This window comes from Artibeus jamaicensis, unplaced genomic scaffold, assembly GCF_021234435.1.
Source record: "Artibeus jamaicensis isolate MK-2021 breed Jamaican fruit bat unplaced genomic scaffold, CSHL_Jam_final scaffold_474, whole genome shotgun sequence".
In the NCBI taxonomy this organism is placed as follows: domain Eukaryota; kingdom Metazoa; phylum Chordata; class Mammalia; order Chiroptera; family Phyllostomidae; genus Artibeus; species Artibeus jamaicensis.
Window position 1 is genome coordinate 40,719,942 of NW_026522046.1, and position 12,046 is coordinate 40,731,987.

At 53.1% G+C, this 12,046-nt stretch overlaps 2 protein-coding genes across 2 annotated transcripts; both read right to left on the minus strand.

The window, feature by feature from the left end:
* Positions 1 to 3,686: 3,686 nt before the first annotated feature.
* Positions 3,687 to 4,007, minus strand: LOC119058785 (keratin-associated protein 12-3-like). Its single transcript, XM_037158228.2, has one exon. It carries the CDS (start codon positions 4,005 to 4,007, stop codon positions 3,687 to 3,689), a length of 321 nt encoding a protein of 106 aa, XP_037014123.2.
* A 5,586-nt stretch (positions 4,008 to 9,593) lies between these two features.
* LOC119058783 (keratin-associated protein 10-3-like) lies at positions 9,594 to 10,292 on the minus strand. Its single transcript, XM_037158226.2, has one exon. The coding sequence runs from the start codon at positions 10,290 to 10,292 to the stop codon at positions 9,594 to 9,596; it is 699 nt and encodes a 232-aa protein (XP_037014121.2).
* Between the last annotated feature and the right edge of the window lie 1,754 nt (positions 10,293 to 12,046).

Consider the following 12,046-nt stretch of genomic DNA (forward strand, 5'->3'; position numbering starts at 1 on the left):
AAAGGTGCGTATGTTGTCCCATCACGAGGACACAGAAGAGCCTGTTTCCTTGTTGTTCTTGGACCAGGTCCCTGAGGACGCTGTGCATCCATAACAGATAGCTCAGCTCGTTAAGCCCCTTAGAGGTCGGAGCCCAGGGCCTACGGAGCCGGGGTGCAGAGCAGACATCCACAGTGGGGACTGGACCTGAGCATGGACCCAGGAGGGCCAGTAATTCCCAACAGTCCCCCTCTGGGCACCTTTCTGGGGCTGCTTACTATTATTTCCCCTATTTCTCCATGCTTGGTTGAATCATAAGCATATTTTGATCTTTTTTTATCCTCTTTATTTTGGGGTGTAATGCTTTTCTGAATCCATAAACCAGTGAATAATTTGGAGCTATGTTTATTTTTATTGTATTAGCAAACACTTAAATAATAGCTCTTGCTATGCCAGCAACTATTCTGAGCAATTTAATAAATGTGAACTCTGCAACTCTCACAGCAGGCTGGTGAAGTAGGAGTTGTTGTTCCCACTTTACAGATGGGGAGACTGAGGCACAGCTAAGCACTTGCACCAAAACCACGCTAGCAAGCAGAAGAGCCCAGATTGGAACCTGGTGGGCCTGGTTCTCAACCAGAGAGCAGAGAGACGTGGAAGACATGAGAAATCTGGACTCTGTGGGGGGCGGGGAACAGGGTGAAGCTGGATTAGAAACCGGTGCGAGGTTCACACGGAAAGGTACGGTGGGTGCCTGGAGACTGGGAGCTAGCTTGAGAAAGGAGCTTGCTGTATGGAAAGCGAGAAAATGAGCGTTCGTTTCCCTGAAGGAGGGAAGGTAGACAAGGTGACGTGATGCTGAAGGGAAGCCACCGTCCAGAAGGGGTCTCTAGGAAGCTGGGAGTTTTCTTTGGGGAGGCAAGGGGTTTTTTAAGTCAAGAACAAAGACTGCTGTCAACTGTAACGGAAAATAACACTTAAAAAAGAGAGCAAAGACATTCTACATGCAGGGGTGTCCAACCTGCTGCCCATGAGCTGCATGCGACCCAGATGGCTGTGACTTCAGCCCAAAGGCGAGATCATAAATTTACTTAAAACATGATGACATTTTTTGTGATTACATGTCACAGTGTATTTAATGTGTGGCCCAAGACAAGTCTTCTTCCAGTGTGGCCAGAGACGCCCAAAGGCTGGACACCCTGGCCACGTCCTTCTCTGTTGAGAGCTCTGTGCTAGGGCCTTGGCAAGGAGGGGACTGAAGTAGGAGGGGGCTGCTCGGCTAGACCCGAGGAGCCGGAGGGAGCCCGACACTCCCGGGCGGTGGGAGAAGTGAGGACTGACGGGGTGTGGTGCTCTCTGCGATGAAGGCCCAGACTGGCAGGTTTGCCAGTGGCGGGGTTTGAGTGTGCCCACCGTGGCTGATTTCAGGCCGTTGGCAGTTTAACAACCGGCTTGCCGACGTCCTGGCCGGCGCACAGTGGGCTCTCATGAGCTGCAGGAGCTGGCACGCCAGCGGGGCAGGGACTCAGAGAAGAGAGGGGTCTCTGATGATCAGGGTCCTGGCCACGCTGAGGGAGTCTGAGCCAAGTTGGCGCATGGCACGCGGGAGGCCCCTGGCATGTGGCCTTAGCTTGATGTCCTCGAGCTTCATCTGTGTGGCAGCGTGAATCAGAACTTCCTGTATTTTCATGATTGTATCGTAGCCCATCGTTCTGACGCACTCACTGTGTTTACCCACTTGCCTGGTTGTTTGCACAACCGGGTTCTGTGAATGAGGCTGCAAAGGACATTGGAGCGCCCTTTCCAGTTCTCCTGGGTGTATTCTGAGGAGAGGAAGTTCTGGGTCGATGGTAAGTCTCTGTTCAGCTTTTTGAGGAACTGCCAAAAATGTTTCCATAGTGGCTGTGCCATTTCATATCCCCACTGGAAATGTTTGAGGGTCTGGATTCCTCCACATCCTCAATGACACCTGTTAATTTCTTCTTTAAAAAAAATACAGCTATTCCAGAGGTATGAAACAGTATCTCATCATGGTTTCATCTGCATTTCCTTACTGACCAGTGTGGACTCCCTTTCACCTGCCTTTGGCCATTCATGTATCTTCATTGGGGAGATGCCTATTCGAGTCCTTTACCACTTTTCAGTTCAGGTGTTTGTGTTTTTGTTGTTGAGTGATAGGAGTTCCTTACATGGTCTGGGTATTAAACTCTTACTATACATATGATTTGCGAATATTTTCTCTCATTCTCTACATTGTCCTTTTGCTTTTTTTTTGGATAATGTCCTTTGAGTCACACAAGATATACATTTTGATCAAGTTCAATTTATTTACTTTTTCCTTTGCTCTCCTTGCTTTTGGTGTCAAATCTAAGAATCCATTGTCCAATTCAAGTTTATGAATCATTATTTCCTCTATGTTTTCTTCTAAGACTTTTTTGGTTTATCTCTTGCATTCTAGTTGTTGATCCATTTTGAGTTCCTTTTTGTGTCTGGGGTGAGGCGGGGGGACCAGCTGCATTCTTTTTGCCCATGGAAATCTAGTTTTCTCAGTATCTTTCATTGAAAAGATCATTTTTACCGCAATAAATGGTCTTGAAACCCTTGTCAAAATCAACTCACCATAAATGCATAGGTTTATTTCTGGTATCTCAATTCTGTTCTATTTGTCTGATAAAAAAATATTTTTTTGATCCAGCTGAAATTTTTCTTGGACAGAAGTAAAGACAAATATGTAAATATGCCACGAGCAGAATTTTTTTAGGCCACAAATTGACATTTCCTCATACATTTAGGAATCCTTTGCCAGCACCTTGTTTAGGGCCAGAGTTGGGGAGGGGGCAGTGTTCTGGCTCTGCCCTGCTTCCAGCTGCCCCTTGGGGCCCTGCACACGAAGGGTCCTCTACGTGCCCCTGCCTGTCCCCAGTGGAGACTGGTGCTCTGTGTGCAGCGACGCTGGTCGGGCTGGGTTGGGGGCAGGAGGGCTCACTGTCACCCTGGCCCAGCGCCGTCCGCCTGGAGAGCCCTGTTCACCTGGGACTTTGAGGGCAAGGTTTCCTCGGACTTCCTGCCTCTCCCCCCGTGACAGCCAGACTCCGCTTTGCACGAGTCGGGGTTCGGTGGGAGTCTCCCGCCACCCGGTCGCAGTGATCCTTCATGGCGCCGTGGGCCCTGGGGTCCAGGCCTGTGTCCCGTCCTCCACTCAGCTGCAGGGAGGTTTTCCCTCTGCCCTTCTCTACCTACATACAGTGTTTTGGGTGGCAGATGTGGGGACAGCGCCTTCCCCCACCCCTCTACCCTCCAGGGGCCCCCCACCTTCAGCTGAGCTTTCTGGAGACAGCCCTTTGAGGAGGGACTGCTGTGCTTAGGCAGGTAGCCATCTTCAGGGGAAGAATTTCAGAAAGCATGTGAAGATAAAACAGAGGGACCATCTGCAGCAAGAAGGCACATTTTATTAGCCTCGCACGGGGTGAGGTTTCCTGTTGGAGACAGAGGAGGACCCTGAGCACCAGGGCTTCCCTGAGGGGATGCACAGGGTCACGCGGGATCCAGATCGCCCTGCCACACTCTCGTCCCGGAGTTCAGGGCACTTGTTGGACGTGCTTTTCATCCTCCACCTGCACAACTGGAGGCCTGCCGAGGACTCAGGGTGGGAGAGGTGCAGGTGTGGTCCCATCCACACTGGGAGTGGCCGGGTAGGAGGCTCGGGGTCAACAGCAGGAAGGGGTGCCACAGGAGATGGGTGTGCAGACCAGGGTGGGGCAGGAGGGCTGGATGTACCCAGAGGACTGGCAGGAGGGGGCCACGCACACGACGGGCCTGCAGCTCACAGGCAGGCACACGGAGGGCTGGCAGGAGGGGGCCGTGCACACGATAGGCCTGCAGCTCACGGGCACACAGCAGGTGGTCTGGCAGCTCACCGGCACGTACACAGCTGGCTTGCAGCCCACGGGCAGGCACACGGAGGGCTGGCAGGGGCTGGGCAAGCAGCAGCCAGCCCGGCAGCCTGTGGAGCAGCTGGTGTGGCACATGTCGTCGAGGGGCTGGCTGGTGTGGCGTGGAGGGCAGTGGTGACCGCAGGCTCCTTCCCTGGCGGCCTTTATACTCGAGCTGTGGCCGTCCCCGCCGGACTGTGCGTCCCCCATGGCTGTTTGCACATGTCTCCCCAGCATCCTGTTTCCTGGGACGCACTGTTCTGTGTTGGGCTCCCCGTGAGTATGCTTGGCTTGGAGGCCCGGTTCCCCTTCTGTAAACAGGGTGATCTGGTTTGACGACGTGGCCCCGCATGGTTTCCGTGACCCCACGTGGTTTCCCCAGGCCATTGCCATGCACCGGGCCCCCTGGCTCAGAGCCGAGTGCTGTGTCCTTCTAGTCACTTTTGTCTCATACCAACAGGGAAGACTTGAGGCAATAATGTAGTTTGAACTTTAATTTTTAAAGATCTTATTTATTTTTAGACAGAGGAGAAGGGAGAGAGAAAGAGAGGGAGAGAAACATCAATGTGCTGTTGCTTTTTGCACACCCTGCAACCCAGGCATGTGCCCTGACCAGGAATCGAACCGGCAACCCCTTGGTCCACAGGCCAGTGCTCAATCCACTGAGCCACACCAGCCAGGCACAGGAAACACTACAGCAGGAGTCTGCAAACTGTGGGGTTGCCCCCCCCCCATCTATTTTCTATCTACTGTCTATGCTACTTATTTTCTGTACCTTCTACCCCCATCTCCTCCTCCCACTCCCCTGTTGCTAACCCTCCTTGAGATCTTCATTTCTATGTTTCCACTCCTGATCTAGCTGTCCTTTTAGTTTGCTTTCATTTTAGGTGTGGTTGTTAATAACTGTGAGTTTGTTGTCCTTTCACTGTTCATGTTTCTTTAACTTCTTTTTCTTAGATAAGTCCCTTTAACATTTCATATAATAAGGGCTTGGTGATGATGAACTCCTTGAATTTGGTCTTATCTGAGAAGCACTTTATCTGTCCTTCCATTCTAAATGAAAGTTTTGCTGGATAGAGCAATCTTGGTTGTAGTCTTCGGTTTTCATGACTTGGAATACTTCTTTCCAGCCCCTTCTTGCCTCTAAGGTCTCTTTTGAGAAATCAGCTGACAGTCTGATGGGAACTCCTTTGTAGGTGACTGTCCCCTTAGCTCTTGCTGCCTCTAGGATTCTCTCCTTCATTTTAATCTTGGCTAATGTAATTATGATGTGCCTTGGTGTGTTCCTTCTTGGGTCCAACTTCTTTGGGACTCTCTGAGCTTCCTGGATTTCTTGGAAGTCTATTTCCTTTGCCATCTTGGGGAAATTCTCCTTTATTATTTGTTCAAATAAGTTTTCCACTGGTGGCTGTTCCTTTCCCCCCTTCTGGTACCCCTATAATTCGAATGTTGGAACGTTTAAAGATGTCCTGGAGGTTCCTAAGCTTCTCCTCATTTTTCTGAATTCTTATTTCTTCATTCCTTTCTGTTTGATCATTTTTTTCTTCCTTCTGGTCCACTCCCTTGATTTGAGTCCCAATTTTCTTTCCATTACTATTGGTATTCTTTGTATCACCATTCATTTCAATTAGTTTAGCTTCCATATGTTTCTCTAATTTGTGACTAAAATCCACCAGTTCTGTAAGGATCCTGATAACCAGTGTTTTGAACTGTGCATCTGAAAGACTGGCTATTTCTTCATCACTTAGGTCTATTGGTTCTGGGGCTCTGAGTTGTCCTAGAGCCATTTTTGGTCTATTCGTGCTGTTAAGTGAGCGGAGCGAAGCCTTAGTTGTTTACCCGGACGGGGAGACCCAGGTCGCTGGTTTGTGACTCTGTGTGTGGGGGCGTGGTCAGAGAGGGAGCAATGGCGGTCCCCTCCGCTAGCCCAGCGCATCCAGTCACTCCGCACGCCTGGGGTTTATCCGATCGGAATTGTGCGAGCCTGCTGCCCCACGCCGGCTTCCCTTCTCACTGGCTTCTCTGCACGTAAATGCGCCCGACCGACCGACCGACCGACCGACCGCCGCGCCTCTTCCCTGTGCGCTCCGGCAGCCAGCTCGCTAGCGATCAGCGCCCTCGGTTGCCGCCTGCGCACACCGCGCACTGCCCTGGGAATTTTTTCTTGCTAACCTGTTCCGCTGCTGGCCTCGCTCCCCGTACCGGTCCAGCTGAGTATCTAGTTGTCCTTTGGACTCCCTATTGTCGATTTTTCGTGTGGTTTGGTTGTGACTGCTGTTAAAAATAGTTGTTCTTAGATTTGGTTGTGCACAGAGGCGAGGTCGTTCCTCCAGCTACGTCTCCATCTTGGCGGAAGTCCCAGAATATCTTGAAGAAATACGGACGAGGTTCCCAAAGTGGATTAAACATAGTCTAACTTATAGGTGGAAGACTCTCAGAATCCCAAGCCCCAGCACAGGTCGGCACAGTGGCAGAGAGCACGGGTCCGGAGGAAACCAGGCAGCTTCACATGCCTGCGCTCCGTCTGCTGCGACAGGACAGGCACCTGCCCCATCAGGAGATGGGGGTGGGATTGGAACGCAGTCAGTTATGAGACGGTCGGTGCAAACACTTAGCATGTGGCACCGAGCTAGATCCATTGTGATTGTTTTGCATTGGCAGGGTCGTGAGCTCGCCGCACGAGCCCGCAGCGTGGCTCTCATTGTTTGGAAAACCTTCTGGATCGCCAAATCGAATTGGGGGACCCTCAGTGCAGTGAGTGGGACCATGCTGTGTGGCCAGAGGACGGGTATTTAATATTGGGGTGGACTTTGAAAATCATGAAGGACTGATCCCCTGTCCCCAACTGAGGGCCCTTCGCTGTTCAATGTGGGCTTCGGTTCCAGAGCGCACAAGGCCACTGGGTCCCAGTGACTTCCAGCCAAGAAGGAGCTTCCTGAACTGGGTCACTTCAACCAAGAAGAGACCAACGGAGAGGGAAGAGGAGGAAAAGCCAGCCAGGCAGCCAAGAGGCAGGCACAGGAGTCTCGTTAGCCAAGACGCTAACGGGCGTCTGCTGGGTCAAAAGACTGCTGGGGGGAAGGAGCCTGTGGACCAGCTCTGTCCACTGCCCAGACCCCACTCCGGGCCCACGCCACCATGTGCCACACCAGCTGCTGTACCAGTTCTGTGGGGTGTGCCATGCCTGCTGACCTCCCTTGGGCTGTGGGGTTTCTGTCACGCCCCCTGCATGGCTCAGCTGCCTCTTGCCAGCCGGCCTGCAGCTGCTGGTCCCTGTGCTGCCCAGCAGTCTGTGGCCAGGTCTTCCCCTGCAGCCTGGTCTGCTGCACGCCCGGCCCCTGCCAGGCAACTGTCTCTGAGCCACAGGTCAGGTGGCCTGCTGTGTGCCCGTGAGCTGTGGGCTCATTGTGTGTCCCCCTGCTGCCAGTCCTGTGGGTGCTGCAGGCCCTCCTGCCGCACCCTCCTCTGTAGACTGGCCCTGCTGCGCGCCTTCCTGATGCTGAGCCTGTGACATCCAGGACCCTCCTCGTAGGGTCAGGAGCAGCCCGGTGTATGATCTCCTGTGGGGCTGTCCGGATGTCCACTTCAGACCTTCTGGACCCGACCAGGCCACCTCGTGGCAAGGCTGTCTGATCCCAGCCAGCCAAGCTGAGGGACCTGCCCCCAGGGCCCCGGGCTGGGCCTGGTTCATGCCACCCTGGCAGGTGCCAGCATCCAAGGCCTAATAAATATCAGTGTACGATGCTAACCTGACTGTGGCGACATCTCTCCTTCAGAGTATCTCCCTAAACAGCTCCTATGGAGGTAGTTTCCCAAGGATTCTGGAAAGTTCCTTCTACAGAAAAGGCCCCAGTTGCCATGGCTGTGGCCAGGACTGACTGCTCAAAGGCCACCTCTGAGGTGACAGACACGCTCCTAAGGCCCAGCCATGTGGGAATTCCAGGGCCTCCTTTGAGGTCCCACGCGGTCCCTTGAACTTACCAGGTCAGTTCTTAGCCTCTTGTGGGTGGGGCTGAGGGCAAACCACCAGCTTCCTGGCCTGACCCCTTTCAGGTAAAAGGTCTCCTGCTCCTACTCCATCTAAAGTCAAAACTGTACGTGCCATCGAAAAGTATGGCTCCTCCTTCTCCCATTCGGCGGGAGTGAGCCTGGGGGTGTACAGCTTTTGTGGTCCCCCGGAGATGTCCGTGTCCTGGTCCCAGAGCCTGTGAATATGTTCCTTACAGGGAAAGTGACTTTGAAGATGGGAGTCGGTTCAGGATTGGTGATGGGAGATGATCCTGGGTCAACCAGGGGCCCGATGTTATCGCAGTGACTTATAAGGGACACAAGGGGGACTGGGCTACGGAAGAGAAGTCTCCAGGAAGATGGGAGCAAGACACTAGGCTGCCGGCTTGGAGCACGCGAACGTGGAATGAGGCAGGGACCTCTAAAAGCTGAAAGGGACAAGGAACAGGTTCTGTCCCGGAGCCTCCAGAAGGGCCCGGCCCTGCTCCGGCCTTGACCTCGGACCACAGAGCCCCACGTCGGGTTCCAGCCTCCACAGCTGTGAGACAGTGAATTTGTATTGTTCCAGCCACTGTGTTTGTGGGCATGTGTTCTGGCCATAGGACAGATATCGTTCTGTTGTACAGCTTCCGATGTCTGTTCTTCCTCCATGACGCTGCTGACCACAGCGTGACCGTCGGACAGGAGAGGCACAGGGGAGAGGAGGTGGTGTTCACACCAGGTTACAGCTGCCCCACCCCGCCCTGCTGCACAGCTGTTGAGCCCCTCATTCCTCTGTGGGCTCCTCCTGCTGAGCCCTCTGCCCCGGGCCCACTAGCCAGGGGAGGAGGCCCATTACGTTCTCCGGTGCTTGGCAGCAGGGTTCCTTCTGCTCAGGTCTGTCCTGCTTAAACTGAGTCCACCTCATCCCGTCCCCAAGGGTCCACCTGGACAGCGGTGGCTCTCAGGCAGCATCGCCCTTAGCCCTCTGACCCGTGGGGCATCCGGCACAGATTCTGGCTCTGTTGCTCCTCCCTGCAGGCGACATTGTCACACACAGCCTGACCCGCAGAGCCTTTTCTGCTCCCCAAACCACCCTTAACATGGACAGGCAGGGGGAATAGGTGTGGGCAGGAGCCCACATCCACTCAGGGTCCCTGCCTCTAGCACCCACACCTGCCTCCCGGCCCAGCCCGGGAAAGCTGTCCACTGCAGGGAGGGTGGGCTGCTGGGCTCAGGAAGGGAAATGAACAGGCGGATGGCATCACTCCCAGATCTGTCACCCAGCTGCTCCGAACTCAGATTTGAGAACATGGCTTTATTGTCTGGCTTCTGCCACCAGAGCACGCAGATTTGGGGTGGTCAAGGGGCTCAAGAGAGGAGGAGAAAGCAAACACGTATTTCCTGGCACAAACATCTTATTTATTATACCAATTGGCCTTTGTCACATAGACAGCAAGCAATAGGTTCTGCAGAGAAGGGTCCTGGGGTCCTGCATGCTACCCTCTGGTGAGGGATTTGTGGTCATCTTTTGTCAAAAAGGGATGGGCAGCATGTTCAGATGTGCATTAGGCAGCAATTGTGTGTCCCCTGAGGGGAGAGGGGAGGTTCCGGCACCAGCCAAGGGGCCCCAGGGGCTCGTGGGAGGGGAGAACTGTGCTCAGGAGCGAGAGCAGCAGCTTGAGATCAAACTGGTCAGCAACAGGATGTCTGGGCCACTGGGGCAGGGACACAGCATGCAGGTCTGCACACGGGGCGGCAGATGAGGGACACGCAGGAGGCTGGGCGGCAGCAGCTGGGCTGGCAGCAGGAGGAGGAGGGGGCACAGCAGGAGGAGACAGGCACGCAGCAGGAGGGTCTGCACACAGGGCGGCAGATGACAGACACAGAGGAGGAGGGTTTGCAGCAGGACGAGGCGCAGGGGGTGCAGCAGACGGGCTTGCAGCAGACAGATGTGCAGCAGACAGGCTTGCAGCAGACAGGTGTGCAACAAACGGGTTTGCAACAGAGAGGGATGCAGCAGGCCTGCTGGCAGGGGGAGGAGGTGCAGCAGGAGGGCTGGCAGCTAGACTGCTGGCAGCACAAGGGTGTGCAGGAGCTGGTGCAGGCTGATTGGCAGGGGCTGGGCCCACAGGCCACCTGGCAGCAGGGACTGGACACACAGCTCACTGGGGTACAGATGAGTGTCTGGCAGGGGGCTGGGGCACAGCAGCTGGGGACACAGCAGGTGGACTGGCAGCAGCTGGGGACACAGCAGGAGGGCTGGCAGCAGCTCTCTGGACAGTCGTCCACCTGGCAGGAGGAGTCGGTGCAAGAGTCACTGGAACCAGGCAGGCAGACTCCGCTGCTGTAGCTCAGGTCATTGGAGCAGATGGACAGGGTGGAGGCAGCCATGGTCGGGGGGTGGGGCTGGATGTGAGCTGGGAGGAGTGTGTGAGTGTGTGAAGGTGAGTGAATGTGTGAGGTGCCCAGGCCGTTGGCTTTTATACCCTCCCTGGCTTGTGTTGTCCCACAGCACAGCTCCCCACGCCCTCTCTTCCTTGTTGGGGCTGAGCACCTGTTGCTGGAGAGCCCTCATTAGTGCCCGTGTATTTCCTGCCATCAGCTTCTACTGGTTCAGCTTGTGTGTTGTAGGATGAGCTTCCTGTGTCTCCTTGTTTGGCTCCAGAAAACTTATGGAAAATATCTGAGACAAGTTTTTGCAGAGTTGATGTCAGGCTGTGATTACTCTCCAGTGATGAATTCTGGTTCCATTTTTCCTGTGTTTGTGGTGGTTTAATATTTTTTATGCATGTGAGCATTCTAAAATATAAGTATAACATGAAACTTGCTCATATTATAACCACATCTACGCACAGGATTGGGTCATAGGAAGCTCTCGTTTCAATCACCCCACGCCTGTGAGGAGTTTCAGCATCCTGTGAATTAGCTCCTTCTCTTTCCCCTTTGCTTTCCCTCATGACACACTTGGACACCTCCTTTGTTAGACTGCAAGCGATACTCTGGGTTTTTTTCATTTCCACTTTGTCGTGGGAAACGATCAAAGACTTTTGCACATGTGTTGGTGGGTTTTATGTTTGAAGATTCCTTGAGTGTCTGCAGAGGCATCGAGTTACCACCACACTCATCATGATAGTTCGGCTGGGTATAGAATTCTGTTTTTTTTTAACTCTCACCCAAGGATATTTTTTCCATTTTTTTTTTTAGAGTGGGAAGGGGTGGGGAGAGAAAGAGAGAGAGAAAGAGGGACATCACTGCGAGAGAGAAACGTTGGTTGGCTGCCTTCTCATGTGCACCAACTGGGGGCCGAAAACACCACACCCCGAGTGTGTTCCATGACCAGAAATCGAACCTGGGACCTTCTGGTCTTTGGGAGGATGCTCCAACCAGCTGAGCCACACCTGCCAGGGTGAGAATTCAAGTTCTAAGTAATAGCTTCCTCAAAATATCAAAGACATATTTGCATTTCCTCACGGGGTCCCGTGTTCCTGATGAGAGTGAAGCTGTCGCTTGTTATTTATAGTTTGTTTGTTTGTTTACTTAATTATTGAAGTCTGCGAGAGCATCTGCCCTCCTCCCATCCTCATCCGCAACCTCCTGCTGTAGCTCCCAGGCTCTCATGTTGCTTTGTGTCCTGGGGTGAGAGCTCCTTGCTCCTCTCCACGGGGAGGCCCACCCAGGCCCTACTTGTACATTTACACTGTTGCTACTTTTATACTTAAACGGGGGTCTGCTTTCTGTTTCCGGAGTCCTCCACCACAGGGACTCCACGAGACGTCACACCTCCTGGACTTGCCTTCACGTCTCCCCACTTCCCCCTCATTTTCATATGTTTCATTGGTTGCCTTCTTCTCTAAGAGATCTTTCTTGATTTTATCTTTCAGACCATAGTTCAGTCTTTCATTTCTTGTCTATTATTAGGCCTTTACATTGATTTTTCCCTAATTTTTAAAAATCTTAAAAAAACTTTTTTCAGTTAAAGTCAACATCCATGGCTACGTTAGTTTCAGGTGTGCGGCCCAGCGATTTGCCATTGCGTAACCTACTAAGTGGACATCCTGATAAATCTTGTTCCCCTAACTTTTATTTTCAAACAGTGTTTGATTATTTATTTTTTCTGTAGCAGCTGGATTTTGTCCTGTGATGTA